The sequence below is a fragment of the Octodon degus genome, unplaced genomic scaffold (genome assembly GCF_000260255.1).
Source record: "Octodon degus isolate 3935 unplaced genomic scaffold, OctDeg1.0 scaffold00130, whole genome shotgun sequence".
Taxonomy (NCBI): Eukaryota; Metazoa; Chordata; class Mammalia; order Rodentia; family Octodontidae; genus Octodon; species Octodon degus.
The window spans coordinates 569,867-586,691 of NW_004524706.1; the positions used below are offsets into that span (position 1 = coordinate 569,867).

The 16,825-nt window shown below is 46.9% G+C and overlaps 1 protein-coding gene and 1 non-coding gene across 3 annotated transcripts in view; both read left to right on the forward strand.

Moving 5' to 3' along the window:
- The window catches only part of Azin2 (antizyme inhibitor 2), a 34,167-nt gene that overhangs the window by 6,670 nt on the left and 10,672 nt on the right, over nucleotides 1-16,825 (forward strand). For both annotated transcript variants that reach the window (XM_023701005.1, NM_001293737.1), the window contains 5 exons: nucleotides 4,638-4,810; nucleotides 5,699-5,833; nucleotides 6,545-6,710; nucleotides 8,817-8,979; nucleotides 10,153-10,265. In XM_023701005.1, coding sequence (XP_023556773.1) covers nucleotides 4,638-4,810; nucleotides 5,699-5,833; nucleotides 6,545-6,710; nucleotides 8,817-8,979; nucleotides 10,153-10,265 — 750 coding nt within the window. The remainder of the gene's footprint in view (nucleotides 1-4,637; nucleotides 4,811-5,698; nucleotides 5,834-6,544; nucleotides 6,711-8,816; nucleotides 8,980-10,152; nucleotides 10,266-16,825) is intronic.
- On the forward strand, nucleotides 1,552-1,658 carry LOC111812587. The gene has a single exon (XR_002818057.1). It is a non-coding gene; the product is annotated as a U6 spliceosomal RNA (small nuclear RNA).

Below are 16,825 nucleotides of genomic sequence, written 5' to 3' on the forward strand. Positions count from 1 at the left end.
TATTATTAAAAAAATGTTTTGCAATACTAGGGACTGAACCAGATCCTCACACATGCTAGACAAGTACTGTACCGTTGAGTGACAGCCCCATTCGTTTTACAGTTGTGCATCACTAGTCCCACCCCTTTTTGAAAGATTCTCAACAATAACATATGTCTCTAAAGACTTCAAAAGTATATAAGATGATGCAGGCTTTGTCGTACATCCTGTGATCCCAATACTCAGGAAGTTGAGGCAGGAGATTTGTGAGTTTAAGAGGCCAACTGGACCACATAGCAAGACCCTGTCTCAAAAAAGAAAAGAATATATAAGCGGAGAGTCCATGCTGGTGTGGATCTGTCCCCTCTCTGGTCACTTCTGATGGCTCATCTGGGCATTATCATAAGTGGATGGATTTTGCTCCCTCCTTACCTCCCCATGGGCCCCAGGAGCCGGCTCTTCCTACCTTCTGTCACTCCAAATGCAGCATTCCTCTGCCTTCTGTTTTAGGGCCCCCTGTCTTGTACACTGTGCCTTCTCTCGGGGAACTTCATTTTCTCCTGTTTCAGCCTATCGCCCAGAACACATCTCCCCCAGGGTCGGCCACTGATCAGCCTTCCCAGCTGCCCCTCAGGCCCCTTCTCCTGTGGTCACAACAGTAAGTGTTGAGCACTTACATTTAAAATACAAATCTGATCTTGCCATTTCCCTTCTTGAAACCCTTATAATTCTTTTCCATCATGTGCAAAGTAAAGTGAAAATTCACATGCAGTCCTCCTGGTTTCCTAGGCAGCCCTGCCCTCCTCCTCCTGACTTTATCTTGACCACTGGAGCATTCCCTGCCTCTTGATCCAGCTAAGAACATTCTTGCCTGGGAACCACTGCACAGGCTGCTCCTCCTGTGGAAACATTCTCTCCTTCCCTAGGGTCCTGGCTGCCGGCTCCTACCAGCATCTGCCTATATTTCTGACCTCCAGGCTGTGCTTCATCCCTCTCAGTCAGATCCTTTTGTCCCACATTCTCTAGCATCCTATACCTTCTCATTATACCTTTGAACCATTTGTAATTCCACCCTGGTTCTGGTTTTTTTTTTGGGGGGGGCAGAACCGGGGATTGAACTCACGCCCTTGCGCTTGCCAGGGAAGCGCTTATTCCACTGAGCCATCTCCCTGGCCCTCCACCCTGATTCAGTGCCCACTTGTGATTGCCTGTCTTCCCACCAGCTGAAAGCGCCACAGGATCTGAACCCAGCAGCTGTATTCACAACCTGTTTTCATTAGCACCTGTCACAGAGCTTGGCGATGTGGTAGATGCTCAGGAGATACCTATCAGTGCAAGGTTTGGAGTTTGGACAGCTACAATCCCACTGTGCTATTAAAAGCTGTGTTGTAGCTAGGTGTGATGGTGCATGCCTGTAATCCCAGCACTCAGAGGCTGAGGCAGGCCGATCTCTGCAAGTTTGAGACAGCCTGGGCTACAAAGTGAGTTTGAGGCCAACCTAAACTACATAGTGAGCCCTTGTCTCAAAAAGACAAAACACGAACAAAAAGCAATAACAAAATAAATTGTTGTGTGCTTGCTTCGGCAGCACATATACTAAAATTAGAACGATACAGAGAAGATTAGCATGGCCCCTGCGCAAGGATGACACGCAAATTCGTGAAGAGTTCCATATTTTTGCAAACTCTTCAGCCTGCTTAATTCGCAAAACAAGGAATAAAGGCATAATTCTCTTTCAAAAAAAAATTTGTTGTGATTTAGGACAAGTCACTTAACCTCTCTGAACCTCTTTCCTACCTACAGTAAGAGTATTATGAAGATTAAATGAGAATGTGTATAAAATTTTAATGCAGTAGCTGGCATATAGGAAGCATTTTGTGAATAATAATGTTTAGTACTTAAATATTTACAATCAAAGCTAAATCATAGGTCCCCATAGGGAGCAAACTTACACATCCACTCCAACTCACACAATGTGGGCCGGCGAGATAGTTCAGCGGACTAAAGCGCCTGCTTAGGCAAGCTTAGGCAAGAACAGGGACCGTGGTTCCATTTGTCACACCACATGCTGCACCAGCCCCATCCCCAGGGCAGGCTGGCCGGGCTGGGCCGGCCAGAGTCCAGGTATGGTGGCGCATGCCTGTAATCCCAGTGCTGCAGAGGCTGAAAGCAGGAGGATCACCATGAGTCCAAGCTGCATAGTCAGACCCTGTAACAACCAAATACGTAAAAAGAAAAACAACAACAACAACAACAACAACAACAACAACAAAAAACCACCCTCAGACCATGCATGTGTGTGTGGGTGCAGCTACCCCTTGGAAGCAAGCCAGGATGACAGCAAGTCCAGCTCTGGAGTTGGACCTTTGGGTCCCACTCTGCTGTTCACTGACTGCTGTCACAGGCAGGTGGAGCTTTGGGAGCTCAATTTTGTCCGCTGTGGAATGTTCCCATTAAATACTTATAGGGTGGCTATAATGTATATGAATACCTACTGAGGAAAAGTTGCTAAGTCAGAATTATTGGCTTATCAACTCAGGATAGCTTCAAGAGGCTCTGAAGTCTTCTACTATGTTTCAAAACTGTCTCTCTTTGGACTTCTTCTAATCCATGGAGAGTTAGACTTGAGTTTGAAAATTGTTTTTGCCAGGTTTTGTTTTTTTTTTTTTTAATTTATGTGTGTGTGTGTGTGTGTGTGTGTGTGGCCAGTTCAGCCCACCAGGGGGCAGGGCTGGCTGGCATGTGGTGCTGGGGATTGAATTGCGGTCCCTGTGCTTTGCTAAGCTTGTTCTAAGTAGGTGCTTTAGCCCACTGAGCCATCTCACCAGCCCTTGCCAGTTTTTTGTAGCCCTTCACTAGAAGGTCTCTGAACCTCAGTCTCCTCTGCAGAACAGAACTAACGCTCATTTTATTGGGTTGTGAGGATTGAGTGAGACAGTGAACTTAAGACGGGGGCTCAGTCCAGCCAGCTTCTGCTTTCCAGAAGCGTTGCTGACCTCAGCTGGCTCATTCGTGCATCTACTGTCTGTGGCTGCCTCGGTGCCCTGGCAGCAGTTGAGCAGCTACAGCAGACACTGTGTGGCTCACGGAGTCGCCCCTGTCTAGAAGCTTGTCTGCACCTCATCACGGCTGTGAGCATCACTGCCCACATCACTGAAGCAGCAGTCACACAGAGCCACATTTTATAAAGGTGAGAAAGGGCTGAGGTATAGCTCAGTGGCGCAACCCTGCCCGGCATACCTGAGGCCCTGGGTTCCATCTCCCCAGTACTGCAATAAAACAAAAAATAACAGCAACAAAAACCAAACAGCAAAAATTACTGTCACCTCCTTCTCCTCCTCCTCTTCCTCTTCCACCACCACCACTACTCCCGCTACCACCACAACAGGAAAAAAAAAAATAGGAAGAAGAGGCCCTGAGGGTGTGCTGAGCCCGAGCCACCCCACATAGTGTCCTGCATAGCACAGAGCTTTGGTGAGATGTGTCACGAAGTCTCTTGGTTTTGTAGACTTTCTAATACATGAAGCAATATTCTCATTCATTAAATTGGCACAATTATATTTATATTTATGGTGGGCATGCAATGCAGTACATGTGTACCTCATCAAACTAAGGTACTCGTTGACATACTTGCTCCTTGCTACCTCACTGAAAATCTCCTTTCCTAGACGTCTCCAAGGGTACAACACATTGTTATTAACTGTAGTCACCCAGAGGGACAGTAAATCTCTTGAATTTATTCCTTCAGGGACTGTGTATCCTCCTTGTATTGAGCTCTCCACATGGCCCCCCGCCCCCACCCCCACCCAACCCCTGGCAGCCATCATTCTGTGGTTTGTCGGAGTCTGACTCTTTTGGATGTCACAAATAAGTGACATCATGCAGTATTTGTGTTTCTATGCCTGGCTTATTTAACTTAGCATAATGTACCCGGCTTCATTCATGTTGTTACAAATGACAGGATTTCCTCCTTTTTTAAAATGACTGAATAGTGGTGCATTGTGTCTGTGTTACAGTTTCTGTATCCATTCTCCCATCAGTGAATGCTGGAGTTGTTCTGTTTCTCGGCTATTGTGCATTGCGCTGCAGCGCACACCGGAGCACAGATACCCTTTCACATACTGATTTCCATTCCTTTGGATATACACCAAGAGTGGGATTTTGGAGCCATGGAATAGCTCTATTTTTAATTTTTTGAGGGACTTTCCTATTTTCCAAGTAATACTGTTAAACGCTTAAGTCTGCCAGGAAAATGCCATCAGCCTGTTGTTACGGCCACTGGGAGTCTTATATGGACCTTTGTGTAAATTAGAAAATATACTCCTTCCTTAAGACACTTAATTGTTATAATATGCTGATTTTGTTAGAGTGAGATGTTTTATGCCAGGAAGTCATAATGGATGTGCTAGTCTATGCTGTATTTGCTGTGAGTGGGAGCCAGCGGGCTTGTGCCACGCACTGCCTGTGTGACTGTATGTAGCAGTTATACCCATCAGAGAATGGTGAATGAGCTTTAAATCCTAACTTTTTGTTTATCTGTTGTGTTAAAGGCAAGGCCCACTTATTATATAGCTCTGACTGCCCTTCGTTTCTGTTTCTTTGGGCTCCATGGATCAGTAGGTCCTGGTGTCCTTACCACCACCTTTGGGGCTCTACAGGCAGAGATGGAGTTAGTCCAGCGCATTGGTGTCCCTGCCAGTAAGATCATCTATGCCAATCCCTGTAAGCAAATTGCACAGATCAAGTATGCTGCCAAGCACGGGGTGCAACTGCTGAGCTTTGACAACGAGGTGGAACTGGCAAAGGTGGTCAAGAGCTACCCCAGTGCCAAGTAAGCTGAGAATGAAGCATGCAGGGCTGAGGTCTGGGCTGCTGGGTGAGGGTGGAGGGAGTGGAGGGGGTGCCAGGGAGAGGGGCTTGCCCTGGACATGGCCACTGTCATGGGAGGTCACTTGGGTAACTCCTGGGCTGGACCCAGGATGTCAGGCCTGTTTAGATCAAAGGCAGAACTAGCTCACTGATGATAGCTCCAGGCAGAAAGGGCTGTGGCAGAGTGGAGGTCAAAGTCACAGGCTTGAGAGAAGCAGCAGGGTAGGGCAGGAAAGCTCCAGAAGGAGGCCTTGAAGAATGAGTAGAATTTGGGGAGGGTGTGAACAGCAAAGTGCATAAGCCAAATCATGGGTGTTAGAAACAGTATGAGTGTTTGAGGGGTGAGCAGAAATCTGATGTAGCTGGAACATGCCTTGGGTGATGGGTGAAGGATGCAGTCAGTAACGATGGTCACTGGTAGGGTTCTAATGCAGATGGATCCCCTGGAGACCCAGTGAGGGATTTGGGTAAAGGGTAGGCTAGGAGGGGGGCTCTCCTGGTTCACCCAAAAAAGCTTCCGTTATGTTACTGGGGTTACTTTGAAAAGTAGTTTCCCTCATACATGCACAGTTTGAGAACTCTGCCTGACACGGAGGTATCCAGAGGAACTAGAGCTGCCCTGGGAAGCTGATAAGATCCAGCCCATGCAAGTGATGTGGGACTGTGCACTGGGACGTTAGGAGACAGAGTTGGACAGAACTCGAGGTTGACTGGCTGTGCAGGGGGATGATGGGCTTAGAAGATTGTGGGCCCACGTGGCTCTAAGCCATGTGAGTTCCCAGGCCTGGACTCAGAGGAGACAAGGGGTAGCCGGGGTTCACCCAGCAGAGGTCACTGTGTGTCTCATCAGGATGGTTCTGTGCATCGCCACTGAGGACACCCACTCCCTGAGCCGCCTGAGCCTGAAGTTTGGAGCACTGCTGAAATCCTGCAGACATCTGCTTGAAAATGCCAAGAAGAGCCACATGGAGGTAGTGGGTGTGAGGTGCGCACAGGGAGCCACACATCCCTCCCACACCCAGCCCAGACTTTCCCCAGGACCTCCAAACAAGGCCAGCTCCTGGGCCCGGAATTCTGCTAGTTAAGAACTTCCTTTCTTTGCAGAGAAGGTTTGGAATGTCCCCAGCTCCATAGTCTCTAGGAGGCCTTATCCCAGGAGGCTCTTCCCATTGGGACCTGGCCGTGAGAAAATTCTGTCAGTCTGTAGGCCAAAGGTTCTGCAGCCACACCCTGGACCTGCCTCTTCTTCCAGGGATGTGGAAGAAAATAATAAAGACCATCTGCGCAGCTTCATTGTACTGTATGTGAAGCTCAGTGTGCATGTCCAGTACCCCTGGCCTTGTGTAGTGGAGGCCCTAATGCCTGCTCTGTGGGTGGGAAACTTAAATGAGGCATGCTGAGGAACTTGGCCAGGTCACAGCACTGAGTGACAGGCCTCTCCAAATCTGGGTAATCCAGAGCCCTGGCTCTCATCCTAGCAGGGTCCTCTAGAGGCAGTGTTGGCACAGTGTCTCTGTCCCTTCCTAACTGGCCACAGGGCCCCTTGTGACCCATTTAATATTTCATGCCCTCAGTCACTGCATCAGTAACATGGGCACATTGTACCATGTGTCTGCCCAAGATCGCCACTGGCTGGGCTGAGGCTGGAGGGTCAGGGGGTTCTGTGTGCAAGCAGAGGCTGTTCCTCCCTTACCAGCTTTCACATTGGCAGCGGCTGTCCTGACCCTCAGGCCTATGCACAGTCCATCGCAGAAGCCCGGCTTGTGTTTGAAATCGGCGCCGAGTTGGGCCACGCGATGCATATTCTTGACCTTGGTGGTGGCTTCCCTGGAGTAGAGGGAACCAAAGTGAGGTTTGAAGAGGTAACTGTGGGGCTGCGAGTGTCTTGCTGGGCTCCTTGGATGGGGGAGTGGGGACTGGTACAGAGGGGTAGAATGCTCATAGCCAGTCTCCTGGGAGCAGATCCTCTGTGCCTCATGCTGAGCTCGGGGCATCACCTGGGCTCCCTCAGTACTTATTAACCCCATGCTATGGCTGAGCAAACGGAGCCTCATCAAGGCGATGTCACTGAGTGCACAGCAGAGCTGGCTGATGGTGGCTCTGCCGGACTCCAGCCCCTTTCAGCCTTAAGACACAAACACATGTCATAAGGCCCTTTAAGGGTCTGAGTATGCCCTGCTTACCTTTGGGTAGGCTGATGAGAGATTAGATGGGAAGACTGGAAGGAAAACCAGCCTTCTCTTTGCTTCCCATGTCTCATCTGTGAGATAGTGAGAAATGTGTTATAGAAGTGCCCACTAGGGGCCGCCTCTCCTCAAAAGGAGGCTGCTTCTGCAATCTACACACCTAGGAATGGACTCTGAGGAGGTGATTCTGCAGTGGACCCAAGGAATGAGCCTCAAAAGTGAGAGTTACAGCTTTGTGCATAACAGCAGTGAACTTTCCTGGGCCATTTATTTTTTTTCTATCTTGCCTCAGGTTTATTTGTACAAAGAGCACAGGAGGACACCAGCCCCCCAACAGATGGTACCCCAAGGGTCACACCAGTCCTGGTTTTTTTGGGCTCTGAATGACCTCATGGCAGGTTTGGCTGGCTTGAGTTGTGGGGATCGAACCACAGCAACCTGAGCCTGACTGCTTTGTTGAAGCAGCCACTTAAAGAACTGAGCTAAGGGGCAAACCCCCAGTCCTTCTGTTTTTATGTCAGCAGATAAGAGGCTTCTACTGTGGAGCCTTCACAGGGGCTTGGGCACCTTTGGGAGGCTGGGCTGGAGCAAAAGCTGGAGCCTGGGCCTATGGCCAGCGAGGCCTGCGACCCTTGTGGGGCACGGATACACTTCCCAAGGTTGGGGTGGGCAATATAGGCAAGTTGAGGGAGCCTGCGGTTTACTCCCTTTGAAATGATCTTGACGAGGGCTTGACGAGGGCCTTGATAGTCTTGGCGTGTATGTTCATGGCCTTGGCATTGTTTGCTTGCATCTTCTTGAAGCCCTTCTTCTTGTGCTTCTTGGAAAAATGCACGTTCCTAAGAAACTTGGGATCTACCCTCTTCAGAGATTCATATCTTTGTGACTGAGATTTCTTTTTTCTTTTTTGGCGGAATCGGGGATTGAACTTGGGCCCTTGTGCTTGCCAGGGAAGCGCTTATTCCACTGAGCCATCTTCCTGGCCCCATGTGACTGAGATTTCTTGATGCCATTTCTGTGCCATTTTTGGGACTGGTTATGCGTGGTGTGGTTCTTGGACTTGGCCAGAACTTGGGCCATCTAATACTCAGGGTTGGTTAGCTATGGTACATTCTTAGGAAGAAAACATTTATTCATGTGAGGACATTCACAGTCTAGTTAGCAAAGGAACTTATAAGAACACATGCAGATCCATGATGTTTATGTAATTAAAAAATACTGTTCTTTTTTTTTTTTTTTTTTTGCGGAACCGGGGATTGAACTCAGACCCTTGCCCTTGCCAGGGAAGCACTTATTCTACTGAGCTATTTCCCCGGCCCCAAAAACACTGTTCATAAAAAAAGAATTAAAGAATTTACTCCAATAACTCACAATAATTAGGGTTGTCTGGGTGATAGAATTAGGGTGGTTTCTGTTTTTTTTTTCCTTCATATTTTAAAAAAGTTTTCTGTGATATATTATTTAGCAACCTGGTCATTTATGAAAGATCCATGTCAGGATTTCTGGAATCTGAGCTCCAATCATTACAGGAAGGGTGACCCTTCCATTGTGGGGACATTGAAGAGGGTGATTTTTACAAGTCTGAGGGGCTCAACCCAGCCCAGTCCTCCTTCTGCCTCTTGGCTAGCTGTCCTCAGTTACCAGCTGGGGTCTTTACAGCTGCCAAGTCCTTCTTCCTGAAATCAAAGAAGCTTTTAAGAAATAGATTTGGAGCTGTAGCAAGTCTTCAGCATAAACCCCACATTTGAAACACACAATTGTCCTCCAAACTGCTCCCACTAGATTGCTTCTGTGATCAACTCAGCCTTGGACCTGTACTTCCCAGAGGGCTGTGGTGTGGACATCCTTGCTGAGCTGGGGCGCTACTATGTGACCTCTGCCTTCACCGTGGCTGTAAGCATTGTCGCCAAGAAGGAGGTTCTTCTAGACCAGCCCAGCAGAGAGGGTAGGTGCCAGATGGGCATGGAGCCCTGGCCCCTCCTGAAGCTGGGACAGTGGCTAGCTGGAAAGGGCCTGGTGTTCAGCCCAGTGGCCAGGATGGGAGGATCTGGTGAAAGGGTGTTTACTCTAGGGAAACTTGCAATTAAATGCTCTTATTCCCAAGACAATCTTTTTCCATAGCTGTGTGCAAACAGATAAAAGTGGCATTAGGGAGAATACTTTCTTGATGTCATTTTATAGATGACGAAGCAGAGTCAAAGGGAGTATAATTGCGTTGCTTAAGAACCTATAAGAGGTAAAGCCTGCATTTGACCCCTGGTCTGTCTCCTTCCCAAACGCAGGCTCTTGCTCATCCTTTCTTATAACTTAATAAAAGTAATTAATGACAACTTATATTTATTAAGGTCCACTTTACAAATGACAGAACGTAGGCAGGGAGGGGTTGAGTCACCAGCCCGAGGCCCATGGCTGATAAGGGGCACGGTTGGAATGCAGGCTCGGGCTGGGCTGACTCAGCCTGAATGCCCACACCACTGGCATCACTGTTCTTCCCTGCCCTTCCAGATAGATCAGGTCTCCTAGAGTGAGCTCCTAGAACCCTGTGAGGGGTGTCGAGGACTCTGACTTTGGGATTTGTCCTGTGCTCTGGGACCCTTAGGCAGGAGAGCCTCAGGATGGTATGCTCTTCTCTGGACAAAATTCATGTGGAGGTGTGGTGGCTTCAGGTCAAATATCCTGGGTGTGCGTACAGGGATAGCATTCTTTTGGTTTCCTTGTTGACCTGGGGGACTGTCCCATCCAGTCCAGTTGGGAGACCCTGCTTCTCACTCCAGCTCATCCACTACCCTGTCTGGTGCCACTGGATAAGTGGCTCAACTCCTGGGTCTTGAGTTTGAGTGGGTGCTCTTGTGCTTTTGTGGAGGCCTCTAGGGGCTCAGATACAGGCTGGGAAGTGTGCCCTGGGTGGGCTTGCTCTGTTGTAAGGGAGAGTGTTCCTAACATGGTAGTGATATCAGGTGATGGCCATGGGTGGCCTGTTACAGGACTTACCCCACAGTTGGGGGAGGGGCAGCCACCTCAGCACCACAGACCTGTTACCTTTCCTAAGCCTCCCGTGATATCAGCTGCCCCTCTCAGCCCCTAAACATTGTTTGTTACCCTTCACTCCTCCCCACAGAGGAAAATGGCTCTGCCCTCAGGACCTTTGTGTACCACCTTGATGATGGCGTGTATGGAATCTTCAACTCCGTTCTGTTTGACAGCATCTGCCCCACCCCCATCCTGCAGAAGGTGAGCCTACATCGTTGGACCTGTTTCCAACTGTCTTTTTTTTTTTTTTTTTGTGGTACTGGGGATTGAACTCAGGACCCTGTGTTTGCCAGGCAAGCGCTTATTCTACTGAGCTATGTCCCCAGCCCTCCAACTGTGTTTCAATAGCATCTGTTGTGTTAGTGCTGGGGTCTGAACTTAAGGCCTGGTACATGCTAGACAAATCTCTACCACTAAACCCAAATTCCTTTGTCTATTTTTTTTTTAATTTATGTATTTGGTACAGGGTCTTCCTAAGCAGCTTGGACTTGTAGTGATTCTCCTGTTTCAGCCTCCCCAGCACTGGGATTATAGGCATGCGCCACCACGCCCAGTCTCAGTGGCTGGTTCAGTGCACCTGGGGGTGGGTTGCTGTGGCATGTGTTGCCAACGATCAAACCAGCCCCTTTATCTAATTTTTAAAAAGCGAAACATGTTCATTGTAGAAAATAAGCAATAAGATGTTATCACTCATAATTTTACCAGAGATACTCTTTGAACATTATTTTTCATTCATTTAAAAATGCACTAAAAAAAAAAAAAATGGGCTGGGGAGATAACTCAGTAGAATAAGCACTTGCCTGGCAAGCGCAAGGGCCTGAGTTCAATCCCTGGTTCTAAAAAAAAAAAAAAAGCACTGTACTTTGTTTTCATAAAGTTGAGATCATATTTTTTTTTATAATCTGCTTTTCATTTAGGAGGTATAGCTCTTTCTATGCTATTAACTAATCTTTGGCAACACACTTTTTAAAATTAAATTAAATTTTATTATTTCATTTTGAAAAGTAAAAGACAAAAACAAGAACAAAACTCAGAAAAAATGACAGAAACAGCATAACATACAATATATGTGTGGGCTGGTGGGATGGCTCAGTGGTCTGGAGCACCTAAGGAACAAGCTAAGCTAAGCAGAGCACAGGGACCGCGGTTTGGTCCCCCAGCACCACATGGCAGCCAGCCCCGCCCCCTGGTGGGCTGAGCTGGCCACACACACACACAAATAAAATAAATAAATAAATAAAATTTATTATTTTTATTTTTTAAATTTTATTTATTTATGTGTGTGTGTGTGTGTGTGTGTGGCCAGCTCAGCCCACCAGGGGGCGGGGCTGGCTGGCATGTGGTGCTGGGGGATTGAACTGCGGTCCTTGTGCTTTGCTAAGCTTGTTCTAAGTAGGTGCTCTAGACCACTGAGCCATCTCACCAGCCCAAAAAATAAAATTAAAAAAAACAAAAAACAAAAAACAAAAACATACAATACATATGTTACAGATCTTCAGAACAACAGCTGATTAACAGTGGTTATTTTTATTGTCAAATCTGTCACTCAGATTAACATAGTTATGTAAGATTGGACATATATTGCATATTACTGTTCATTTTTCAGAGACATTTAAATTTTTGTTTTTGTCCCTCTTTTCTTTTTGGTTTAAATTCATTTTATTTATTTTTTTTGGTGGTGCTACCAGGGATTGAACTCAGGACCTTGTGCTTGCCAGGCAAGTGCTTATTCTACTGCGCTATCTCCCCAGCCCTTTAAATTTATTTTGAAGAGTACAGTAATAATTGATATGACATTAAAAATGGTACACATTTAGAAGACCAAGATGATAGTATTCACGCATGCTGTTTGTATTACACACTGCTGTCCTTGATGTAGTTGCTTAGTTCGCAGATATCAGCATACAGTCTGTCAAGGTTTGTCAATTGCCATTTTTTTCTGTTTTACTGAATCTGTTAAACCTTTCAGGTTTTATTTCTTGTTTCGGATTCTTACGCTAGGGAAACAGTATATTTACACACATAGGTCTGGCTTATTTCACTTATGAGTATAGCCTCTAGTTGCATCCACTTAATTATGAAGACTTTTTGTCTTTCTTCATAGCTGAGTAATACTGCATTGTACAAAAATACCACATCTTTTTCATCCAGTCCTCAGGTGATGGGCATTTTTTTTTTTTTTTTTTGGTGGAACCGGGGATTGAAGTCAGGTCCTTGCGCTTGCCAGGGAAGCGCTTATTCCACTGAGCCATCTCCCCATGTGATGGGCATTTTGATTGGCAACATGCTTTTAATGACTACATAGTATTCCAACCAATTCTAGTGGTTGGGTGTTTAATTTCCTGTTTTGAGCACTGTGAGTCTTTTCTGAAATACATTCTGCTTACTGATCTAAGGTAAATTCTAGAAGTAAAAATAAACTTCATCGGGAAGGGGTTCTTCATATGGACAGGGTAGGGGGACTAACAAAACATTCCTGGGCCTCCAGCAACTTTAGCGGGTGTCTTTAAGAGGGGGAAGACAGTCACACCATTGTATCTTCACATCTCTAGCCTTTGTGCAAGCTTCTTGTCCCATAAGATGAGCCTTGAATGTCTGCTGTTCTTGCCTCTTATCCGACTGCAGGTAGGGTGAACCCCTCTGTCCCTCCCCCAGGGGCCCATGTACTTTTGGGTGGGTTTGTTGGTGCTCATTCCATAGTTAAGTATGGTTATGTTGATTGTCTGAGGAAGCCTCCCTGCTGTGTTGAGGACTCCAGGCCTTTCTACACTTACACTAGCACTGCCTGCATTCTGTAGCAGCCCGTATCCTATGCTACTGAGAAAATACTGGGCTGGCCCAGGCCACAGGGCAGGGGGCTCTTGTTTTCCTCCAGGGCCCTTGTCCTGTCACGTGCCATTCCTCACTCACTTTGCATCCCTTCCACCGGCCCCTCAAAGGGCAGGACTGCGGCCCCCCACTGCCATGCTGCCCTGCCAGCATCTCTGCTCTCATCGATCCCTTGCTGGTGCTCTGTATGCGGCACTAGGATGTTACTGACTCTGATTTGGGCCCTTCCGCAGGATCATGCCTCTGTTTCCTCTTTCAGGCTGCCAACCACTTACTGAGCCTGGCGGTGTGGGCAGAGCCAGTGCAGGGCATAATCTGGTGCCGGAGCACATTATAGCTGAGTCAGCTCCAGCTGTGCTGGAGTGTTGCAGACTCAGCCTGTGAATGTGTAACTTCTCGGCAGGGCCAACTGCTTTCCAAAGTAGCAGAACTGATGTTCAATCCCGGCAGCTGTGTATGAGATTTGGTGGCTGCGCATTTTCCTCCACACTTGGCACTGTTAGCCTGAAAGCATCTTCGCAGTGCAGTGGATGTGAAACAGTGTCTCATCGTGTCCTTGGTTTTTGCTGATCACTAGGAGGCTTGACCTCTGCGTGTACTGGCCACACAGCTCCTCTTCTTCTGGAGACTGTAGGTTGGCTTCTGCGGCTCATGGCTGAGCCCCTCTATCGAGTGCTCTGCACTAATGCCCCTGCTCTGTAGGCCCCTCTCACCCCTAGATCCCCTCTCTTTTTTTTATTTTTATTTTTTGCGGAACCAGGGATTGAACTCAGGCCCTTGTACTTGCCAGGGAAGCACTTGTTTCACTGAGTCATCTCCCCAGCCCCTAGATCCCCTCTCTTATGGTTTCTGTCCAGTGCTTCACAGAGGATGCTCTTTGTGTATTTTTTAAATTTTCAGGCAGGGTCTCACTAAGTCACTGAGTTGCGCAGGCTGGGCTCAAACTCTTGATTCTCTTGCCTTAGCCTTGGAGCATGCTGGGATGGACATGGCCACCCCACGCAGCGTAGAGCATGCACTTCCCCGAAGCAATTCTGTCCTCAGCAGCTCCCCTTCCTCCAACCTCACACACGACTGTCGACTGTCGTGCCTTCTGTGGCCAAGTCCTGGTGTCACCTGCTCCTCTGCTGCTCCCACCTCACCTCTCTGGCATGCCTTCCTCTATGTACCCTCCAGGCATTGCCGCCTCCAGCCTCAGCCCCTGACCCTGTTCGCCATCGCCACGTACTTCCTTGGCTTCCACACTGTGGTTCCAGTATCTTCCCTCCTGTCCTGGATCGCACCCTGGGCCCCACCTGACATTTCTGCTGGGATCTCAGATTGAACTTGTTCAGAGCTGAACTGTCCATTTCCAACCCCAAACTCCTCACAGTAAATAGCACTGTCACTAGCCAACTGTGTGAGCTAAAAAAGTTCGCATTGTCCTTGTCTTCCCCCTCTTCCCACATGGAGTCCACCGGCAGTTCTTGAGTCTTGTTCCAGGACACATTTCGAGTTCCTCGCACTGCTTCTCTGCCGCCACCGCCGCCTCCTGCCTGAGCTGTGGCAATCACTAACTCCCCCGTGGTCCCTATTTCTTGCCATCCACTCTCCCCTGCAGCTTTTGAAACACCCAAAGATCATGGCCCTTCTCCACTTAAAACCTTCTATGGCTTCTCATGGTTCTCAAATAAAATCTAGGTTCCTTAGCACAACCAGCGAGGCGCCTGCCCGCCCTGCTGCCCACCTCTCCTCTTCCCCTCCACTCGTCTGCTGCATCTCTGTGGGCCTCTTTTCTGCTCCTACGTCGCCTGAGCTCTTTCTGACCTCAGGGACTTTGAATTGGCTCTGTTTAGAATGCTTTTCACTCCTTATTCTCTTCCTTCTTGTCTCACCTCAGTTGTCATCCCTCCAGGAGGCCCATTCCTGGCCACTCTCTTAAAGTGGCTCATTTCCAACTCTCAGATAACTTTGTCACCATTCTGCTCATTTTCTTTAGAACATGTAACCATCTGCAATGATCTTGTTTTTATTTGCTTGCTTAGTCTGTCTTCTCCACTAGCAATGCAGGCTTTAGGAAGACAGCGACTTTGTTCAGTTTGTTCCCTCTGAATTCCTAACACACGGCACAGTGCCTGGGAAACAGCAAGTGCTCAATAAATATTTCTGAATGAATTATGAAATAAATTACCTGTCATACTGTGAGACCCTTGAGGACAGAAACTATTTGCATCTGTTTTCTCAATATAGAATGTGACATGTTAGGTGCTTAGTATATATTGGAATTGAAGAGGTTTTGTTTGTTTTTAAGATGAGGGTCTCACTATATTGACCAGGCTGGTCTTGAGCTCCTGGGCTTAAAAGTGATCCTCTTGCCTCAGCCTCTTAAGTAGCTGGGACTATTATGCATGTGACCATAGCTGGTGAAACTGAATAGATTTTTGCAGCTTTTTTTTTTTTTTTTTTGGTTGTTATTTTATTCAGCTATACTTACTTATATAAGTAACTTAAAATTTAAAGAAATTTTTAAGGAAAAAGAAACAACCAAAAATAAGCAAAAATCTCCCATAATTCTCTGCTCTAATGGAACTCCTACTGTTACCTCTCCTTTCACCAGTACTGTGTGGTCGCAAACTTTATGAATATACCGGTGCCTGCTGAAGTCATTGTGCAGGTCCTGTATTAAGCATTTCACATAGCATTACTTTTATTTTATTTTTCAAATTTTATTTATTTATTTATTTGTGTGTGTGTGTGTGTGTGTGTGTGTGGCCAGCTCAGCCTACCAGGGGGCAGGGCTGGCTGGCACATGGTGCTAGGGGATTGAACCGCAGTCCCTGTGCTTTGCTTAGCTTGTTCTAAGTAGGTGCTTTAGACCACTGAGCCATCTCACCAGCCCCTAGCATTACTTTTAAGTTTCACAAAAATTCTTTTTTTTTTTTTGTGGAACCGGGGATTAAACTCAGGCCCTTGTGCTTGCCAGGGAAGTGCTTATTCTACTGAGCCATCTCCCCGGCCCCCACAAAAATTCTTTAAGGTAAATATTATCAATCCTGTTTTACAATGAGAAGACTGAGCTTAGAGAGGTGAAGTATCTTGCCTTGCCCTAAGTCATATACTGAATAACAGAAAATGCTTATAAATTGGAGACTGTGAGCGCCTGGGGGCAGGGTTCATGTCTTATTCATCTTTGATTATCTGTCTGGTGCAAGAGGAAAACCACTCAACTGCTTTCCTATAAAATGACTACCTCTATAAAATGCAGTGTCATTGGGCATTTCACCATTACTAATTTTTTGTTATTCTTACTCATTCTTTTTTTTTTTTTTTTTGTGGAACCAGGAATTGAACTCAGGCCCTTGAGCTTGCCAGAGAAGCGCTTATTCCACTGAGCCATCTCCCCAGTCCCTCTTATTCATTCTTCTATGAATATTCTCTCTGCTTAGAATACTCTTTGGGGCCGGGGAGATAGCTCAGTAGAATAAGCACCTGCCTGGGAAGTGCAAGGTCCTGAGTTCAATTCCTGATTCCAAAAAAACCAAAAACCAAAAACCAAAAAACCCAAAAAGCAAAAAACAACAAACAAACAAACAACTCTCTGCTTCTCTCTGTATGGCTAACTCATTCTACTTGCATAAAGTATAATCATTTTTACAAACTATTTTCTTACAATGAGTTCTTGGAATTACATTATCAGGTAAAAAGATAGGAACACTTTTAGGCCTAGATGTGTAACACCAGAGTATTTTCCCGTAACCTTGGACTACACATATGGTCACTACTTGCATCCTTTTCAGGGTAAGCTCACAGGCAGGGTAGGTGATAAGTGACCTTTGTCTGCTGGCTCAGTTCTCTGCAATGGCACATCTCAGCACTGCTTTCATTTCTACTTTTTTTTTTTTTAAACATTTATTTATTTATTTATTGTGTGTGTGTGTGTGTGTGTGTGTGTG